The sequence below is a fragment of the Schistocerca piceifrons genome, chromosome 7 (assembly GCF_021461385.2).
Source record: "Schistocerca piceifrons isolate TAMUIC-IGC-003096 chromosome 7, iqSchPice1.1, whole genome shotgun sequence".
Lineage (NCBI taxonomy): Eukaryota > Metazoa > Arthropoda > Insecta > Orthoptera > Acrididae > Schistocerca > Schistocerca piceifrons.
Window position 1 is genome coordinate 187,496,564 of NC_060144.1, and position 22,781 is coordinate 187,519,344.

Genomic DNA, 22,781 nt, shown 5'->3' on the forward strand with positions numbered 1-22,781 from the left:
TTACAAAAGACTTTTTTTCTTTCATTACCCGCATAGAGAGTTTAAGTTAATACTGTTAATGAAATGGCGAACTAAACCAGTGGCATAAGAAAGCGAGAGCATACTGAAAATCATCTGGTTTCATGCAAGTGCTGTAGTTTAGGTGGCTTTTGTAGGCCAATTTGAGGCTGCTTCATGGCTTGATGGACCACAAATGTCCTAATAAAGTTTTTTATCTTGGCGTCCATTACACCAACGTGATACACCATAAACAGTTGTTGTTTACACACTGTACACTACAGGCTGTTCTTATACAAGTACCAATGAGAGAAATAAAGTACTAGGGAAGAATACCTACAGTATTTGATGCATGCATATTACACATGCCTTTAATAAGAGAATGAACATTTTTAAAATTAACTGCCAAATGTTAAAGATTAACTCGTTGCAGTGCAGAAATGAGTGGAAAAAATTATATATCATTTGGACAGAACTACCTCAGGCAAATGAGATGAAAATATGAGAAAAGCTGTTGTTATACAGTGTGTTCATAAATTTACATTACAGACTTCTAAGATTTGTAGAGGGGAGTGAGTAGATAATATTTTGAATTGGAACCCATGTCCCAGAAACATACTATTTCCATGCTACAACCATTTGAAAACGCAACCAATTTTATGAGTAATTGAATAGGAATGACCCGTACATCACTTGGTTTTAAAGTTCCATTCATTATTAGCCAAACAAATTGCTCATGTACTTGTCGACAGGTTCTCCTCAACATGATACAGTATGGCCTCTTCCAATTCAGGTGTGCGGCATCTCCTTGGAGCACCACAGTCATGTCTGCTGACAGGAAGATATTCTTCCTCAAAGCTGTTGATGAAAAGGGTATGCGATGGAGTCCAACACTGCGGAGAATGATCTTGATAAAGGCAATGAGCAGCTCTTCCATTAGCATGAGCTTCTCCATTTGGAAGGATCATGTCGGTGTATTCTGCAAATGTGTATTCAACAGTGTTACTATAACACTCACAGACACATAAATGGTGCTCGAACCAATTCAGGGAGGTAGGACAGATGTCAAATGACATCATCCGATTCGACACAAGCAGCCCCAACCACAACTACCCTGTTGCATATCTACCTCGCACTCATGTTTTCAAACAGCTGCAACATAGAAACAATATGGTTCTGGACATGGGTTTCTATTCAAAATCTTATGTAGTCACTCCCTTCTGCAAGCAGTAGAAGTTTGTAATGGGAATTTCTGAACACCCTATAATTAGAAAATTATCACACATTATGCAATTCTGTTAAGAGAAGAGCAAACACAAAAGAAAATTACCACATTCACAATATTTTTTTTTTAAGTGTAGTACTTCTACAACATTTCCTCAAGTACATAGATAACTGACAATTTCATAAACCTGACAATGAAAAATAAACACATAATCAATTCCAAAACTTTTTTGTTTTTTAGTGTATATTTAAAAAACTATTCAATATGATCAAAAATAGTGTACTGTATTGTTTGATTTTGTAGTTCTGCATGAGTTTATGAGAATTGCATAGGCACACAAGAATGGAAGGCCAATAATTCTTTCTTATGAGAAAACAAGAACATACAACACAATCAATTTAATTTAAAAATGCCCAGTTTATACATATACACTGAACTTCTACAGTACTCAAAAATAAGGACAGAAAGTTAATAAAGAACATATTAGATACATTTTATCATCACATCAATTAGAATGTTGTTTTTCATGGGCAGAATTTCTTTTTTTTTAACACATTTTCAGAACCATGTAAATGCAATAAAAGTATAAAAATTTCAGCTTTATCTAACAGCCCACCTGATCAAAATAGTGGGCAGTGCCACTTCTGATTTCTCTGCGTTGCTTCAGATCAGCCTCTGTTGTGTCCCGAGAGAGAGCAACATATTCCAATTCACGAGATGTCATTTCAAGGTAACGCATCGCAAGCTGTCTACGGAGAGGACCTGGACGACCAATCAAAAATATATCTTGGCCCAAAAGATCCTTCTGCAGCATCCACCGGAGGTGTGCAAGCATGTCCTGTGGAACATTTTCCTCTACTGTGAAAGAAAGAAAATGAAATCAGTGCTCTGTCATCAGTTAAATTTGAATCACAGACCACTCGATATAGTTGGGTGCTATTTTTAAATCAATACTGACTTCATATAGTTAATCAACACAAAGACTATCTATCTTAGTCTTCTTCAGCAATACTACTGTGCTAATGCAGCCTTATAGCTTGAGGAGGGTGACTTGCTGTGTCCTATTCACAGGAGCCATCCTGCCATTTGCTTTCAGCAATTTGAGGATGATATTATGAACTACTACTCTTCCATATAAAAGTCCAATGTGTTAATCACTGTGTCACCTCACTCATTCACAATGCTGAAACATAACCTCATTTGATTCCATAAATAACCTATTAAGCAGCAAGAAATCAACTGGTCTTGGCCATCAATACATCTCCGTATCAGACCAAGGCCTTGTAAGGTTACTGACATTCTAACTGCCTGCAATGCCACACTTCTTCTGCTCCAATGTACATTCCTAAATAAAAATAAATTATTCACACCTCAAAAAATAAATAATGGAGTTTTAAAGACATAAAGAAATTTCACTGCTACATCTATGTACATGCTCCCTTCTAGTGACAAATGACAAACTCCAGACGCTAATTTTTGAAACCAGACACAATTGCACAACTACTGTAGAACTGATCACACCTCTTCAGCCTGAAGTCAAAGACAGTTTTCTTTAACCCAAAGATGATTGTAGAGATTGCAGTGCTTTCCTAGACATGATATTAATTTCATGACTGATACTGAAAAACATTTGTCCACTCCCAGATGATATACATTTTAGCTCACACCAAAATACCTAGGGACTGCACTCCCATATTACATTGTTTGTGGAGGTAAATACGTCTTTTATTTATACACGTGTGCTACATATTGTGTTGTTTGTGGAGCTCAATGTGTCTTTTAATAATCCATAATTTGTGTTGTTTAAGGTGTTTCCAAAACAGCAAACAACATTCAGACATTCAGGCACTGGGTAATATAGTGTCACCAAAGCTTTGCAACATTTTTAGATCTGCTCAGGATTTTCAGAAAAAGCTGTTGACTATCGGTGAACAAAACCAGCTGAGCACTAAATGAAATGCCACGTGTAGGTGCATGAAGCAAAAGTAATTACACTTGCAGCTCGCTATGCTCTGTTGGAACTATCCATTATTTATAAGATTCTGTAGAAATGTATCAAATCCATATTGCTCATATTTGGAACAGCGATGATATGAACTTCAACTACCATTCAGAGTGAAAAGCATCATCAAGCCAAGGAATTCAGCATAGTTATGAAGCAAGCTTCAAACTTACAGTTGTGTGTTATGACAAAACCACAACCAACAGAAAGGCAGGAAATAAGTATGGACTGGACAAATGTAACGTGCAACGTTGGATTGTTTCAGAAGAAAAATGGAAGACGGTGGTCTCGATGAGAAAATCGTTTAGGAGACCAAAATATGGCAAGTATGTGGAACTTGAAGTAATCGTTCTTTCCCATGTGCAAGACAAGAGGAAATATGGGATGCCCATCTCTTGATAAATTACACAACTGAAGGCCTTGAAAATTCCAAAAATCTTAAACACGCCACAAGAAGAATTTTGGCCAAGTATTGATTGGTGTTGTTGACTTATGCGGAAAAATGGCCTCTCCGACGAAGTACCACACTAGCACAAAGAATGCCACCATATTTCAAGGAGAAGCAAGTCAACTTCCAGTGTTACATCACCCAGTTGCGAAAGTGTCACTCATACCCTTTTCATCATATTGGCAATGCTGACGAGACACCAGTATTTTTTGACATGTCAAGCAATACAACAGTAGACATGAAAGGGGCAAAAAGTATATCACTGAGGGAAAGTGGGAATGAAGAACAACTGTGATGTTAGCTGTTACACCTGATGGGGGAAAGTTAGTCCCTTATCTCATTCCAAAGAGAAACACCACACCCAAACAAAACTTTCCTATGGGGTTAGTGATTCGCTACCAAGAATAGGGCAAGCAATAACACAGCTGATGGTAGATGGGTTGTCTACTCTTTGGAATCTCACAGACCTGGAGCACTGCTTGCTAAGAGAGCCTTGTTAGCTTTGGATGCTATTATGGAATATCTAACAGCTGAATAAAGATGAACTTGCGTAAAAGACAGATCTTGTCACAGTACCTGGAGGAATGACTTCAAAACTGTAGGTACAAGATGTAGCCATAAATAAACTGTTCAATGACAACCGCCGAAAAATGTATTCAGTTTAGCTCCTGGAAGAAAACCATGTCCTTATAGAGTAAGATTAAGAATTCACCAGTCACCTTTTTGTGCAAATGGATTCTTGCTTCATGGTCCTTTTAATATCATCAGAGTCCATCATTAAGGGGTCCAAAAAATGCTGCATATCAAATGCACTGGATAGCAGTCAGGATGACATACTGTGGGAAGAGAATGAAGGAAATGATAGGAGTGACAGTGAAGTAATGAATAGTGGTACTGACGGTGCCGAGAGTAAGAAAGACAAAATATGTCACCAATATATTGTATAAAATGACAAAAGAAATGTTTACAGTACATACCTACAACTTACATATAAGTATAAATAAATTTCTGGTACTTTTTCTCCTCTCAGTCAATGTACAGCTTATTTTTGTGCAAAATATTTTGTTACTTTTATTTCTTCATCGAAATTTCGGGGTGCAGCTTAAACGCAGTGGTGGTGTATTTTTGGCCAATACTGTACATTTTGGGTTATTATTACAAATTAAATCATCTACAAAAATGAAAACACACTTGCAAAAGTCAAATAATATGTTTGTGTTCATACAACTGGATAGTGAAGTTAGACTGCAAATATGCCTCATGACTTGTGCTCTGCCAGTGTCAATTCTGTGACACTGCATAGTGTTCCACCTGTTCGTGCGCTTTAGGCCCAATGACCATCCACCAGTAGCATCATAATTTCAGAAAACAGTTACAGATAATATGCCCAACAGTGACCTACAAAGCATAAACCCAACATTCAGAAGTGTCTAGATAGCACATTTCACACAACAGAGGGCATAAATTATAAGGAATTAGCTATAATATCCATAGGCTTATTAGTGAGGCTACTGAACATGCATAAGATACCATAGGTGGTATTTCTAAATAGTTTGACCAACCATCAGGCATAGATTTTGACACATTCACACTCACAAATTAAAAAAATAAAAATAAAACCTTGCAAAAAACTGGAAAATATAGAACGCAAACTTGTAGCCTGGTAGTGTCTGGTTCATTACAGAGTTCTTTTTGTAGGGCACCGCAACTGCACATTTCCATTTCCACAAAATAAAGAAAAGTGCAACAGTTGTTGGACCAATACTATTCTATTGTTAATGACCAGTTTTAGAATAACTTAATTTTATCTTCCTGCATACAATAAGGTTTACCACAAATAAGGTTGTCTTCCACCTTATGTTGTCTGTGGAACAAAAGTTCAGTGTCCCAGTTTATAAAATAGGCAACACAGGATTCCAATAGCAACCACCATCTTGCTCGTCTGGCCATATTAACAGGAAAAATCCTGTTAGTACAGTCAGACAAGCAAGATAGTTGTTGCCATTGGGATCTTAGTTTATAAATGAGGACATGGAACTTCCATTCCACAGACAAAATAGGGTAGAAGACAGCCTTAGTTCTTTTATGCTTTATTGTATGGCAGAAGAAGTATTAGTGAAATTAAGCATCAAAGGTCGGTCAAAAAATTGTAATTAGATGCTTTTATAGACTGCCTGGGTCAGGAGCTGTAGTGGTAGAGCACTTCAGAGAGAACTTGCAGAATATTGTTAATAACTTTCCTGATCACACTGTTGTAATAGAGAGTGACTTCAAACTTGCCAGGTACAGACTGGGAGGGTCATAACTGGTGCTAGAAACATTATTCTGAATGTCTCACCCAAAATTTACGTAGAGCAGATAATTAGAGAACCAAATCAAGAAAGAAATGTCATAGACCTCCTAGCTACCAGCAGACCTGAACTTATCAAATCAGTTAATGAAAGGAAGGTATCAGAGATGATAATGCAATGATATCAACTATCAGTACAGGTACTACAAGGAATGTCAAGAAAGGTAGGAAAATATTCATGCACAGCAAGAGTGACTGGATACAAAATGCAGGGCATCTAAGTAGCCAGCAACAAATATTCAATGCTGAAGACAAAGATGTAGAGCATAAATGCAAAAATTTCAAAAGTATCATTCAACATGCCTCAGACAAGCATGTTCCAAGTAAGCCTTATGAGAAAGACCCACCTCGGTTTAATAGCTGTGTTTGAAAATTGCTATGGAAACAAAAAGACCACCACCACAGGTTCAAGAAGTCAAAATGTAGCAGACAAACAAAAGGTGAACAAAGTGAAAATGAGCATAAGAATATCAATGAGAGAACCAGTCAATGACTTTGAAAGTATAATTCTGTCAAACAATCTGACTAAAAACCCAATAGGTTTTGGTCTTCTGTAAAATCAGTAAGCGGGCTGAAATCATCTTTTCAGTCACTCAATGACCATAAAGGTATTGAAACAGAAGATAACAGGCAGGTGGCCAAAATACTGAATTTGGTCTTCTGAAATTGTTTCACTGCAGAAAATCATTAATATGGTCTCTCCTTTCAATCATCATTTCTCATCTAATCTGATCATGGATTAGAAAAGCAACTGCTATCACTTAATAATGGAAAGGCATCAGGACTAGATGAGATACCTGTAAAATTCTACAAGATTATGTGAATGAACTTGTTCCCCTTCTAGCGGCACTTTATCGTAGTACGCTGGAGCAACAAAGGGTATCTAGTGACTGAAAAAAATTGCAGGTCATTTCCATTTTTAAGAAAGGTCACAGGACAGATGCACACAATTATAGGCTTATATCGTTGATGTCAGTCTGTTTTAGAATTATACATGTTTTATGCTCAAGAAAATGGGTCATTTTTTGTAAACCGAAAAACTCCTCTATAAAAATAAAAATCAACACGGAGACCACAAATGAAGATCTTGCGAAACTCTGCAGCACTCTGTTCCCCCACAAGATCCATAGCAATTTAAACAACAGTGCTGAGGGTGATGCCATGTTCCTTGACTTCAGAAAGTCATCTGACATTGTCCCACACTGCTGTCTAGTGAAAAAACTATGAGTTTACTGAATATCGGACCAGATTTGCAATTGGATTCAGGACTTCCTTGCAGAAAGAACTCAACACATCACTCATAATAGAACAAAACTGACAGATGTAAAGGTAATTTCTTGAGTATCCCATTCAAGCGTGATAGGGCCGTTACGGTTTACAGTATACATAAATGATCAACTAAAAAGTGTCAGAAGCTCTCTAAGACGATTCACAGATGGTGTGGTTGTCTATAAGAAAGTAGCACTGCCAGAAGACAGTATCAATTAGCAAATTGACCTACAGGTGATTGATGAATAGCGCAGTCCCAGCAGTTGACCATGAATGTAAGTAAATGTAACATATTGCCTATACACAGGAAAGAAATCCACTACTTTGCAACTACTCCACTGATGACAAATTGCTCAAAAAAGTATATACCATAAAATACCTCGGAGTAAGTATCCAGAGCGACTTTAAGTGGAATCACCACATAAAACAAACAGCAGGAAAAGCAGGTGCCAGACAAAGATTCATAGGAAGAATCTTGAAGAAATGTACGTCAAGCTCGAAAGAAGTTGTTTACCAGATATTTGTTCGATCGATTCTTAAGTACTGTCCATCAATCTGGGACTGTTACTAAGTAGAATTGACAGAAGAGATAGAGAAGATCCAATGAAGAGCAGTGGGTTTTGTCATGGAATTATTTAGTGAGAGTGAGTGTGAGTGTGTTAAGAGATACTCAACAAACATCAGTGGCAGAAGCTACAAGACAGACGTTGTGCACCACTGAGAGTTTTACTATTGAAATTTTGAGAGAGTACTTTCCAGGAACAGCCGAACAACATATTATTTCCTCCCACATAAATCTCTCGAAAAGACCAAGATGAATAAATTCCAGAAATTGGAAATAACACAGAGGCATACTGACAATCATTCTTTCCACATGCCATTCACAAGTGGAATAAAGAAAGGGAGATCAGTTAGCAGCAACAGAAGTATCCTCCACCACACGCTGTCGGGTGGCATGTAGAGTATTGATGTAGGTGTAGAAGATGGCATTACATTATTCTGAAACTGGTTGTAAATAATCAAACAGTACTGCCTCAGGAACTGTTGCAGTTTCTTCATCTTGTGAAAATGTTTAGCTCATTGCTGAGTTCAGTTGAAAGGTTGTTAATGACTCTGGCCACAACTATTGTATAGCCGTTCTTCACATCAATTTGTGTGCAAGTGAACATTGTTTTTATTGTCAGTTGTCATCACTGCACAAGTCAGCTACATTTCATTCAATATGATGAGCATCATGAAGAATCCAAGTGTTGCTCGAAATCAGTAGCAAACTACTGAACAAAAAAAGGGCATTGTCATACATGTAAAAATTTTGGCAGTGAATATGCATATGGACTGCATGATACATTTCTTTTAAGTAACTTCATTGTAACATGGAATCTTAATTATGCAGGGGAACAAAAAGTATACAAAAATTATAAATGTAAAAAAAAAGTTAATGGACTGGTGGAGGGGATCATGAGGTGGGGGAGGGCTCCAATACGGATCTGGCCTAAGACACTGCTATCTGTAAATCTGTCCCTGCCAGCAGGGTACAAGTTTTCATGGAAATTCACAGTGCGGAATGGCAGTAGACTGCAGTATACTCTCTTGAAATGTAAACGAAGAAGAAAAACCAAGAGTACCATTTTCCGGGAATCTCCTGTCACCCACTTCACTGGTAGACACTCACCACCAAAAGAACTTTTTTCCATTTTTCTACGCAAGTTATTTATAATTTAATCTGCCATTTTGTAATATTTACACAGAATCTATCTTCCTTATTGTCTATCAAACTGAAGAAAGAGTATTCGCTTTTGAAAACCTGACTTTTGTTGCTTTCTCTCTATGATGTTATAATGCCAATATAATTTTGTTACAATGCCAACATTAATATAGTTATATTGTGCAGTTATGACACTTATGGTTAAAACAGCACGAGTTTTCAGCTCTGATCTTAATTTCCTAATTCTAATTATTTATGAATTAACATGTTGATTTTTGTCTATATTTTTTCCCTCTTTCTAGCATACAAAAATATCTCTATTTAAGCTCACGTGGATATGTTTACTTTCAATTACTACTTACAGTATTTAACTGGAACATACTGCTTTAATTTTGCTGGCCTCAATGGCTTGGAGACATTGCCTATTTTGATATGAGCCACATCTGGAAAAAAAGTGAATTTCATGAAAACTCTGCATGTTATAGTTATCATTAAAAATTAAAAATATTAATAAAGTTACATAACTGTCTTGAATATCACGCACAAAGCCATAGTTAAAATTCAGAATATGCAAAAATGATAATGAAAGTTATAATAATTTGTTCAGCAAATTTGGACGTGCTGAACACGTTTACTATGTGATGAAAGACATTTATTTGGAGCTGTACATTTCAATTAGTGACACATTTTGCAACAGCTTTCTTTTATCAGTTATTAAAAATCTGAAATCAAAATTAAGCAGTCAGGCAAGAATGAAAAATTGTATTACTGAACGAAAAGCTTTCATTTCTTTATACAATAAATGCTCCAAAACTCAATATTTTGATAGTCTTGATTTTCACATCCTTATAGCGGAGCAATGAAGGGCAATCAGAAGGGTATGGCAGACTGAACAGAGCGGCATGTAGGATAAACTAATGCTCCCGCATGTACACCATTATAGGGACATTGGAAGCAGAGTAACATAGAGAGAATGATTAGCATATGTGGTGTTGTTGATGACGGTGGTGGTGGTGGTGGTGGTGGTGATAATGATAGTGTTCTGCCCATAAAGCACGTGGTTAAAAGTGCACCTTCGGTCTTTACTGTTCTTGTGTTGTTTGCCAATTGGATAATAGTATACAGTAGAATCACTGAATCTCACAATTTCTTTCAGCATAAGATACAAATCGATTACATTTGTTTTTCATGTGGAGAGCAGAAAGAAAACTGAGTGTGCTTCAGAGAGACCAGTAACACAGTCAAGGCCTTGGTTTGGTTGGAATGTGATAGTTTGCTTGTGAGTTAGTTAAACCCAAAAAATCTCAATACAGAAATGCAATTGCTATAGTAGACTGACATATAGTGATTGCAGTGTCCACCCCTGGTAGCTGAGTGGTCAGCGCAACAGAATGTCATACCTACCGGTCCGGGTTTGATTCCCGGCTGGGTCGGAGATTTCCTCCACTCAAGGACTGGGTGTTGTGTTGTCCTTATCATCATCATTTCATCCCCATCGACACGTAAGTCGCCGAAGTGGCATCAACTCGAAAGACTTGCACCAGGCGAATGGTCTAACCACCGGGGCGGCCCTAGCCACACAGTATTTCCATTGCAGTAACCTACTTGTATGTCCTGTTTCCAATTTTGGTGAAAATTCTAACCTAATATAACAAAACATCAGCTAACTTTATTTAAGAACAACAGGAGATCAAGAACGAGCATTCTAACTGGCTACCAACAACTGACTCATGATTCATCATATCCAGTTCCTATATTCATCATGCAGGTTGTTATCAACATCATCATGCAGTGCAATAAATGTGGACACTAGAAATGCACTTTTACCAAGCAGGTCCTCCCATTTTCCACCATCAATGTCTCCTCATCCAATATCCCAGCAAAATTCATTTCCTCCTCTTAACTGTTTGCATCTGTATTTTCTCATCCACCTTCATTTTTTAAGTCATTTCATTTTTTATTTTATCTATCCATTTGACAACTTCTATTCTTCTCAAACTCCACATCTCAAAAGCCTTTTAAGCATTTCTCCTCCATCCATCAGTGTACATGATTCAGCACCATACAGGGTAACACTCTATACAGAACACTTCATTAATCTTTCCCTGAACTGTTTATTTAATGGAGCACAAAAATAAACTCCACCTATAAAACACTACTTTTGCAATAGCTACCCTTATTTTTGTTTCTTGATGTCATGTGATCTCACTGCTTACTTTGCATTCTAGATATCTGAAGTTATCAACTTGTTCTAATAACTCATCACAATTTTTCACTCTACATCTTATTTGGCTGCCTCCTGAAAACCATTGGCTAGGTCTTTTCACTTTTATTTTCATTACATATTCCTCAGAGATGGCATTCAGTTCTTTTATTATATTCTTAGTTGCCTTTTCATTTCCACCTTATACATGTAATTAACATTTCCTCTATTGTCACGCCATTCTTTTGTTGGAAGCAGTTTTTAACTAAATCATTTAAAAGGATATGTGAAAAGCAACAAACAGCTTCATCTAACCTATCTCCCAATTCTAATTTCTTCTGTCACCACATCCCCCATCCTGGGTAACATGAGAGAAGCCTCCTTCTAGAGTGTACCACTACACTCAGGAAATCCCCTGGAGAACAGCTATAGCCGGCTAATTCTCTCCAACCAGAAGCATCACAGTTAGTACAGTGATTTGAAATGCCTTTCAACGATTCTGAAAGCTTTTATCAGAATCAGTTTCGGCCATCATTTCTGTGAACAGTGAAAGTATTTCATCTTGCAAAGAACAACTGCTACACAAGTTACATCAATCAAATAAATCAGACATACTCCATGTGTAAGAAAAGCATATAGACCGACATCCCAAAGTTCCACAAATGAAATTAGTTGCAGGAAGATGACATATGCAGCACTGAGGGGAATAGAACTGACATCATGGTCGAGTTCACGGACATGCTGACTTCAGTGTATAAGCCTCCAAAACAGAATTTCAGCTCTAAATTGCCAGGAAACGTTGTTAAACAAAAAGCACTCTTCATCATTGGTGACTTTGACAGTAACCAACATGTGGGGTTATGCAAAGGAGGATTAACATGGTGAAGCTGTCCTGAAATGGGTAGAATCCAGCTGACTGCCACTTATTCACAACAAGCTTCTGATGCTCAACAGCAGAAGGAGGCACTGCAGAAACAGTCTTGACCTCCTTTTCGTGAGTGAGAAGGCAGCTTAGCATTGTTTCAGATCAGTCTGTCCAATTCCAAACTCACAGCACTGACTAATAATGTTCCAAATACTACCAGCTATCCAACCACAAAAAGCACAGTTTAGGAGGTGACATAATTTTCGGAAGGCTAAGTGAGACAGGTTTGATTGGCTGTTGATAATGATCAGTCCAGTCCCAGAAGAATATGATCGCTTCGCAAACACCATTGGGGCTTGCATTAGACCATCCATTATGGGATGATGTTGTTCTAACTACATAAAAGGTCCTGCTCCGACACAACTGCACTCTTGGACCAATATTACACTCTTTTCAAATGGAACTCCTTTGGAGCAGAAGCTCTTGCACATGCATATTTCTTCATTTCATCAATATCCAATGCAAAAGAGAATCTGTCAGGTTAATGGAAGAAATAGGTATGGATCAAAGCAGCTACAATACGTGTAAGAATTCTCAACTGCCTAGCCAGAGACCCCACAGCAACAACAAAACATACTCATGGAAAATCAGATCAAACTGCACATCAGCTGCTAAAAAATGGAAGGCCTCTCGATAAACGCAACACAAACATCAAAAACAGCAGAACAGAATGAGGCCACACATGAGAAAAATGAAATATTGAAGTTATTCAGTATGACAGACCATATTAGGCAATCAATAAGTGCAAAATGTGCAAGGCTGCCATATGGCTGGATAAGATAAAAAATTGTGGATCCATGGCCAAAAACGTTTTCTCACTTTAGTGAATAACTGCTTGATGTTCTGCAAAATGCCAAAGATCTGGATCTGGAGGAATTTCCGGGTCACAGCTATTTTAAAACATGGCAAAGAACCATATGTTCTTAACAGCAATAGGCCAGATTTATTGCTATATCATCTTTATAAAATTCCTGAAAGGACGATATTCAGCCTCACAGAAGTGATGGAGACTCTGCCAATCCCGCAATACGCCAGCTTCATAATTGGTAAATGTTGCATACTGCAGGTACTGAAACTAACACAACAAAGTGAAGATGCGTTGGTCGCTTCTCAGTTTTGGTTATTGATAACTTGATACCAGTGTCTGAGTTTAATGTGTACAGCACCGAAGATGATCACTATGTGATCAAAAATCGATTCTGCTATCAATAAAACATCAATATTATGACCAACGCTGACCTTCCTTTTAATTTAACATATATGGTCGTTGTGCACACAGCACTCCATGGAGTCGCCAATCAACAGCGAAGATGGATTTGTGGAAAGAAGAAGTGCTGGGCCTCTGTTAAATTTATCAACTGCTTATAATGCAGTCAACCACCAATTACTATTTTGGAAAGTGTACGCACCAAGCAAAGATTATAAGACGAGACAAATGACTGGAACTTTTCACCAAAATAAAAGATTCTTTATCAATTTTCAGTGGCAAAGAAGCTGGTGGAGAACACAAAAGAATGGCTTCCTGGCTCTATTGTTTTTCAGTACTTATTTATACCAATGACCAGCCACTCCCAGAAGGCACTCAAAGTTTTATGCATACAGATGACTGTGCCACTGCAGCCTCTGCAAACAAGTTTGAGACCAATGGAAAGAAACTATCAGAAGCCCTTGAACAACTGGCTGTCTAACACAAGAAAAACAACCTCAAACCTAACCCCTCAAAGATCCAAACCCATGTTTTTCACCTAAGGAACAGACAGCCATCAATAACACTATAAGTAGCAGAGACGGAATACTTCTACGGCATTGTGCTACCACAAAACACTTGGGTGTAATAATAAATAAAGCAATCACTTACAGGAAACATTGTATGAACACAGTGCATAAAGTAGTTGCTAGAATCAACAACATGCACAAACTAGCAGGCACTACATGGGGTATTATTTATTTGCAATTTTCCTTTAGTATTATCATGATAATAGAAGAGACCAAATGTTGCACATTAATTGGCATGAATACAGCACATAATATTTTAACATAATTTCAAACGTGTTAGAATAACTAAACATTATGGTTTGGGAGGGGGAGGATGCACATTTTTAAAAATAATTTATAACAAAAGAGAATAGAAGAATTCTACTTACAACTCTTTGTCCACTTGGCAAACAGGTAAATTTAGTGCGGACGTCTATGCGAGATGATTTTAATAGTTTCCACAATGAAACATTGTCTCAAAATATGGTAGAAAACTCAAAGAGATCCTGGTCGTATGTAAAGTAGATCAGTGGCAAAAAAGTCAATACTGTCACTGCGCGATAGCGATGGAAATGTTACCGATGATGGTGCCACTAAAGCAGAGTTACTAAATACAGTTTTCTGTAATTCCTTCACGAAAGAAGATGAAGTAAATATTCCAGAATTCGAAATCAGAATAGATGTTAGCATGAGTGACATAAAAATAGATATCTTAGGTGTTGCGAAACAGCTCAAGTCACTTAAGAAAGGCAAGTCTTCCAGTCCAGGTCGTATACCAATCAGGTTCCTTTCAGAGTGTGCAGATACAATAGTGCCTTATAGTGCCTTTCTTAGCAATCATATACAACTGCTCACTTGACGAAAGGTCTGTTCCTAAAGACTGGAAAGTAGTACAGGTCACACCAATATTCAAGAAAGGAAATAGGAGTAACCCATTGAATTACAGACCCATATCACTGACCTCAATTTGCAGTAGGATTTTGGAGCATATATTGTACCCTAACATTATGAATCATCTTGAAGTAAATGACTGATATGTCACCAACACAGATTCAGAAAATATCATTCTTGTGCAACGCAGCTAGCTCTTTATTCCCATGAAGTAATGAGTGCTGTTGCCAAGGGATCTCAGATAGAGTCCATATTCCTAGATTTCCGGAAGGCTTTTGATACCATTCCTCACAAGCGACTATTAATCAAATTGCATGCATATAGAGTATCGTCTTAGTTGTGTGACTGGATTCGTGATTTCCTCTCACAGAGGTCACAGTTCGTAGTGATAGACGGTAAATCTTCGAATAGGATAGAAGTGATATCTGGCATTCCACAAGGTACTGTCATAGGCCCTCTGCTGTTACTCATTTACATAAATGATCTCAGTGATAATCTGAGCAGCCCCCTTAGATTGTTTGCAGATGATGCTGTAATTTACCGTCTAGTAAAATCATCAGACGATCAATTCCAATTACAAAATGATCTAGAGAGAATTTCTGTATTGTGCAAAAAGTGGCAATTGGCACTAAAAAGAAAAGTGTGAGGTCATCCACATGGGTACTAAAAGAAATCCGATAAATTTTGGGTATGTGATAAATTGCACAAATCTAAGGGTTGTCAATTCGACTAAATACCTAGGAATTACAATTACGAGCAACTTAAATTGGAAAGACCACATACATAATATTGTGGGGAAGCGGGAAAAAAGACTGTGCTTTGTTGGCAGAACACTTAGAAGATGCGACAATCCCACTAAAGAGACAGGCTACATTACACCTGTCTGTCCTTTGCTGGAATATTGCTGCACAGTGTGGGATCCTTATCAGGTGGGATTGATAGACGACATCGAAAAAATGCAAAGAAGGGCAGCTCGTTTTGTGTTATCGTGCAACAGGGGTGAGGGTGTCACTGATATGATACGCGAGTTGGGGTGGCAGTCAGTGAAACAGAGGCGGTTTTCTTTGCGGCGAGATCTATTTACAAAATTTCAATCACCAACTTTCTCTTCCGAATGTGAAAATATTTTGTTGACACCCACCTACGTAAGGAGAAATGATCATCATAATAAAGTAAGAGAAATCAGAGCTCGAACGGAAAGATTTAGGTGTTCCTTTTTCCCACGCTCCATTTGAGAGTGGAATGGTAGAGAAGTAGTATGAAAGTGTTTTGATGAACCCTTTACCAGGTATTTAAGTGTGAATTGCAGAGTAACCATGTAGATGTAGATGTATACCTCCATCCGGAACCGAGAAAACACATGCTACTCTACTAAACTCCACTGCAGAATCATAAATTGTATAATTTGTAATTCTGGACAACACTAAAATAGAACACTACATTATACAGCGTTACTACACTACACTACACTACTGTACTTGGTACCACAACCAAGCTACATTTCTCATTTGTCTCAATAGTTAGCCCCCAACACACTAAAGCACAACTCAGGTTTCACAGGGGATGTACTACTGTGCCACCCAGGGGGTAGAAATTGGAAGATGGCTGTTAGGGTCTCAGGGAATCCTTTTTGGTCCTCCCTGTGGCTTATCTCCTCACTACTTACAGAAGGCGGCTGTACGTGGATGATCTGCCATGGTGGGTCTCGTTGTCATGATGTATGGCCTCTTCCTAGTTGTCTCTCAGCTATGAAGGCTTGCAGTTCATAAGCTGATATTTCAACTATCAGTGAGTTCAGCTTATGCCACAGTTCCTCATTCCTTATTATGTTACAGACTGCTGTGTTACCAAAGACATTCCTATCCTGGTCTGTTGGTCTGTAACATCTTGTCTACTGGGACAGCCTCAGATGATGTGTCCGAGGTGAGACTGTTTCACATTTACAACTGTCTGTGGTGCGTTCTTATATTTCCAGTAAGGAGCTCAGACAGGGACCAAACCCCGACAGCTAGAGTATTGGTCAGAAGGAAATAACTGGTAAGTTCTCCTCCCTGTCTCTACCCACTCCCAGATTCCTTGACATTCTTTATCAATACTTGCCATTATCTCCTTACTCAATGTGGCTCTTGTTCTCAGTATTTCCTTTTACCTTTTCATACTCACCTCTTTTGAGCCAATACTGTGCACGCCACCGGCCAGGGTGGCCGAGCGGTTCTAGCCACTACAGTCCGGAACCGCACAACCGCTACGGTCGCAGGTTGGAATCTTGCCTCGGGCATGGATGTGTGTGATGTTCTTAGGTTAGTTAGGTTTAAGTAGTTCTAAGTTCTAGGAGACTGATGACCTCAGAAGTTAAGTCCTATAGTGCTCAGAGCCATTTGAACCATTTTGAACTGTGCACACCTCTCTTATGGCTTACGTGCCTGTCAGGCATTGGAGTAAACTTCTCTGTGCTTGCCATAGAGTCCATGCTGTCCTTATCTCCATGAGCCCAAACACTCGACCTGCAGCCCAAAATAATAATTAAGGTTGTATCGTAGCACATTCTTATTGCAGCTGAAAACTTCCATGGCCAGGTAGTATAACAGAAGAGTTTTTCCTTTACTTTGCCTAGAGCATTTACCAAATAAATTGTCTGTAAGATTTTGGTTCTCTTAATGCTTTCTCTTCCTCTTTTTTTAGTACAATGATATGCAGATTTTCCAGGTCCTGAGCACCCATCCCTGTAAGAAACATATGTTTAATAACTCTGTTATATATGGTACAACTAGGTCTAATGTCCGGTGCAACACTTCTGCCATAATGTGTCAGGCCCTGGTGCTTTCTTCTTCTTTAACTTCATCACTGCCAGCCTCACTTCCTCCTGGGTAAGGAATCACAACACTAATTTTCACATGCTGCTCTAGTAATTCAGAGCGAAGATGCTGATGGTACTCCGTGTCTTCCATTGTTGTATCACCTGGCAACATAGTTCTGAGTAGGTACTGAACTAACGTCTCCCATTCTGTTGGCATACGATCATCTCAGGCTTGATGATGTAGTGGGTGATTGAACCTTTTTTACCATTTGATGCTGGTTGTATGCCTCCCATTTTTCTGCTCGTGGTATAATAGTTTTGTCCGACTACATGGGGTGCACAACCTAGGACAGCAAGGACGACAGCTTTAGCCTTGCACTACTAAGCTGCATACACATATCCTATGTGGTATAACTCCAATCATGCCAAACAAGTGGACATACAACTCAATGAGTCATGTTGCATCATCGTAGGCTGTTTTAGACCAACACCAACTGACAAGCATACTGCATTGCCGGTATCACTCCCACTAATGTCAGATGTGAAGAAGGAAAAAACTAAATCATTTACACTTATGGTCCACTCTCTTTTCTGATACCATTATAGGCTTAAATTGATGAGTTTCCTGCACACACAGAAAATCTCAGCAATACATCACAAGAAGCCAGAGTAGAAATGTGGCCAGAAAAAAATGCAAGAATGGTCAGTATCAAGGGAAGAACTTTGCCCAGGACATATAAATGAGTGGGCTTGTGAAGAGCTTTGAAAAGACTGCAAGAAACAAACGTAAACCACTGCTATTGTGGCCATGAGCAGACTTTTACCCACCTTATGCAGTGCGAACTATGTCCAAGCATCTTCACTGTTGAGGAGCTTGTGAAGGTTACCTCCAACTGCGCTAGATGTGTCCAGCTTTCGGTTAAAAATGCCTTAGCCCTATACAATATTATATGTTACATGTACATTGGTACACAATTTTAAGTTTTACAAATTTTATCTTTATGAATTTCATCCGCTATTTGTCGTTATATGCAGTTTTTGATGCTTGCGGCATGATTAAAAAATCTCTTACAGCATTACTTACTTTTACTTGCATCATATATAGATTGCTTATTAGCCTCCTTTCTTTTCAGTTGACTCCAATTTGCTTCAGGAAAACCAAAAGTTTAGTCCGCCAAATTCTCACAATGGTTTTTCCACGTCAACAAAAGCTGTACAGATTCCCTGACCTTTTTCTACGTATTTTGCCCCAATTATTTGTAACAATGTAATTGGATAGCTCATAATTTTGCACCTTCTGAAGTTGAACTGTTCTACAACCAGTTGTTCCTCAACTTTAGATTGCAAATATTTATTCAATATTCTTAGACAAATTTTTGTCAAATGAGTTAGTCAACTTTTTGTAATATATTCCATACATTTAGTGACATTAGTTTTCTTTGGTATTGGCACCATCACCATTTCTGTGACACTATCTGGTCACTCGCCTTTCTCAAACATGTCGCTGCACAAATGCAGTCTTTTCACCTTTCGTTGGCTTAAAGTTATGGCGAGTTCAATCAGAATCTCATCTCTGCCAGTTGCTTTTTCATTATTATTCCCTTAAAGACCATCTCTACGTCTTCCATAATTGCTGGAGATTTTTTATCTCCATACATAAAGTATCTGGACGACCTTTTGCCTCATAATTCTTCCAGTAACATCATCTTTTATCAACAACATAGTGTATGCCTTCCCCTTTCTTTTTCCAGAGTCAAAGTTATTTATTCCCCATACATCAAATCACATTTCCCCTTCCTTTGTAGTTCATCAAATCCCTGTTGAAGCCATTCCCCCCTACCTTTATCATTTTATCTTTGAAGCTGATGACTTAGAACCTTACATCTTTTTCTACCTACCTCTAAGGCAGAATTTTTATATTTTTTTCTTTCTTCCATCTTCTTGCATGTTTTCTTTACCTGTGGTTTCTTAAAATTATTCTTCTCTTTAAGACAAATTGTTTCAGAATAATCCAATAGTTGTTACTGTTGTCTGGCAAATAGTATGTAAGCGTTCTTTTCACTACGATTTTTTTCAAATATATACTTACTTCTTCCTTTTCAAATATCTCCACATTAATTTTCCCTTCTCTATCAGAATGTTATATGAGAAAGGTTGTGTGAACTGGGTTTTGTTTTGGAAATGCATGCTGGTTGGCATGGTGGAGGTGATTCTGTTCAAGATACCTCATTATGTTTCAGCTCAGAATACATTCAAAGATTCTATGACAGGTGGATGTTAACGACACTGGATGTTAGTTTCACAGATCACTTCTTGTAATCAGTGTAACCTGTGCTTTCTTCCAACCACTGAGCACAGCTTTTCATTTGAGTGATTTACAGTATAGTATGAAACTTCGTGGCAGATGAAAACTGAGACTCAGACCTGGGAACTTTACTTTTTGCAGGCAAGTCCCGAGCTATTCAAACACACATAGTACAGTATGGTTAATGAGGAGCTAAATGAGCCACAACTTCTACACAGAATTTAATAGGCATTCCATTAGGTTGGAGCTTCCTTCAATTTCACAAATTCAGCTGTTTCTCAATGCTGTTGACTCTAATACCTGTATCACACAGCTCCGTAGTGGTGGAGGAAGGAACTGGGTCTTTACTACTGAATCTTCCTTTGTAAAAGAATATTTGAAAACAGAATTAAACTTTTCCATTTTTGCTTTCCTACCTTCAATTTCAGTTCCCACAGCATCCACAAGTCTCTGTACACTAATTTTGGTGTCACAGATGCCATTACACATAAACACAATTTCTTTATGTTTTGTGAGAGGTCTTTCAATAAGATTTTGCTACAGTAGTCATTGAATGTTTCATATATTGTGCTTCTGAGAATTAAATGCAATTCGTTTAGCATCTCTCTATTTACACATGCTGAGCAGTAGTCGCTGAGTCTTTAGAAGTTTTTTTTTATGAGATTGTGTACCGCAGAGTATCCCTCACATCATGAACTGATCTACCACATTTATATCTATTCATTGCTTGGTCAACTATTCTCCTGAAATTGAACAACTGTTACCTACATGCTACTGCTCAGAACTAAATGTTTCAATTTCTATATGAGATACTACAATGCTGCCTCTTCATCTAATTTACTAAACATGTCAATCTTCCTACTTCTTCCAATTGCCTTTCTGTTGTGACAGTGCCACGACATTTAACAGAGCCGCCACGACAGCACGCGCAAACGGTGATAGAGGCGCTCCGCAACTCGGCTGAGCGCGGGAGCGCCGCCTAGCTACAAACGGCGCCGGCCGCATATCACGGCATGGGAGTCGAATAAGAGATACTGAGTTGTTATCATGTAACGAGCTACTGTTTCTAAGTGAGTGTGTTTGAATATCCATGCAATTATTGGTGATTAAAGGTTATAATACTTTTTGGCGACGAGGATGGGATATTTTCACTGCGTTGTGGATTTGTGTTCGTGACGGGGCAGACATGGAACAGTTTATGCAAGCGCTCATTGAACAACAAACACAGCTGACAGCTGCTATTCAGGCACAACAAACACAGCTGACGGCTGCTATTCAGCCGTTGTCGACGTCGCTTACTCATCGTCTGTCTTTCTCTTCTCTGCCTCCATTCCCTCCTTACGACGAGGCCGCTGAAGATTTGGAGGATTATGAGAAGCGTTTGCCGCAACACTTCTTGGCTTTCGGCGTTGTCGACGCTCCTATGTGTAAGTCGTTATTTCTATTTTGGATTTCCCCATGAATCTATCAGCTGCTATCTCAGTTAGCCCCTCTGCGGGAACCTGCCTCTCTGTCCTTCCAAGAAATGAGTGACTTATTGTCTAACCATTACCGAAAAAACACCCACGTTGTTGCCGCCCGCGTGGCATTCTACCGGTGTCGTAAACAGCCCCATCAATCTTACCGGGCTTGGGCGGCGGACCTACACGGTCTGAGTAGGAAATGTCAGTTTGTCACGGACACTCATCATGAGTCTTATGCTGATTCAATGGTTAGGGATGCTATTCTACAGCTTGCTCCTGATAAAGAAGTCCGGCAACGTGCCCTACAACTGCCAAACCCGTCGTTGTCGGAAGTTCTAAGCATCGCTCAATCCTTTGAAGTGTCTCACGCTGCTGGCACGCAAATAGACGCGTGGTGTGATGTAGGCGCTGTACAGTCAACTTTCGACACGAACCATTTGCCTGTTTAACAGGAGAACAAAGATGTGGCGGCAGTTCACTCGCGTAAACAACGTTGCGTTGGGCCTCAACGTTCGCAGCGAAAACAGCAACCACAGAAGCAGGTTCGTTCCGCACCTCCTTCTTGTCCACGTTGTTTTGTACAGCATGACAGGGCCATGTGTCCAAAACGTTGGGCCACGTGTAATTCATGTAGGAAAAAAGGCCACATTGCTTCTGTGTGTCAGTCCCCTAAAGTTCCTGTTGACGAGGACGAGGCATCGGACATGGATGTTAACTGTGTGCTTTCTCAAACAAATAAGTTGTTTGTTACTGTTCGTGTTCTGGATAAAGACATTCGCATGCAAGTGGACACTGGCTCTGCAGTAACTCTCATTAATTCTCGCACGTATTTGGAGTTGGGCTCCCCTCGCTTGTCTCAAGTTACGCGAAATCTGTGAACTTATAATAAACAGAAAATTCCTATCATTGGCCAGTTTGATGCTTCCACTGCTTACAAGTCTGTTGTTAGGCCCCTCACGTTTTATGTGGTGGATCATGCGGGCACTGAAAACCTGTTCGGTTATGATGCTTTCCAGTTGTTCAGGTTCTCCATTGATGATGATGTGCACCTCATATCTGAGGATATTCCGTATCAACAGCTGGATGGATTGTGTTCTGAATTTTCGTCTGTGTTCTCTGCTGGTCTGGGTCGTGCCAAGGATTTTGAAGCCCACATTACTCTTAAACCTACAGCTCGCCCTACGTTTTTCCGGGCATGCCCTATTCCGGTGGCATTGTGTGCACCTGTTAAGGCTGAGATAGACAGGTTAACAGCTTCAGGAATTCTCCTTCCTGTTACCTCCAGCGAATGGGCATCGCCAATCGTGGTGGTTTCTAAACCAAATGGGAGTCTGCGATTGTGTGGTGATTTTAAAGCCACTGTCAACGCTCAGAGCCTCATTGACACTTATCCTCTTCCCCGTCCTGAGGAGTTATTTACCAAGCTCGCTGGGGGCCAGTTCTTTT

General features: G+C 39.0%; 1 protein-coding gene across 1 annotated transcript in view; it reads right to left on the reverse strand.

Annotated features, from left to right (window-relative positions):
• Positions 1-22,781, reverse strand: part of LOC124804710 (von Willebrand factor A domain-containing protein 8) — a 256,617-nt gene that overhangs the window by 224,568 nt on the left and 9,268 nt on the right. The window contains exons 3-4 of the mRNA XM_047264969.1: positions 9,359-9,439; positions 1,839-2,080 (exon numbers count right to left, since the gene is read on the reverse strand). Of these exons, the coding sequence (XP_047120925.1) occupies positions 1,839-2,080; positions 9,359-9,439 (323 nt within the window). The remainder of the gene's footprint in view (positions 1-1,838; positions 2,081-9,358; positions 9,440-22,781) is intronic.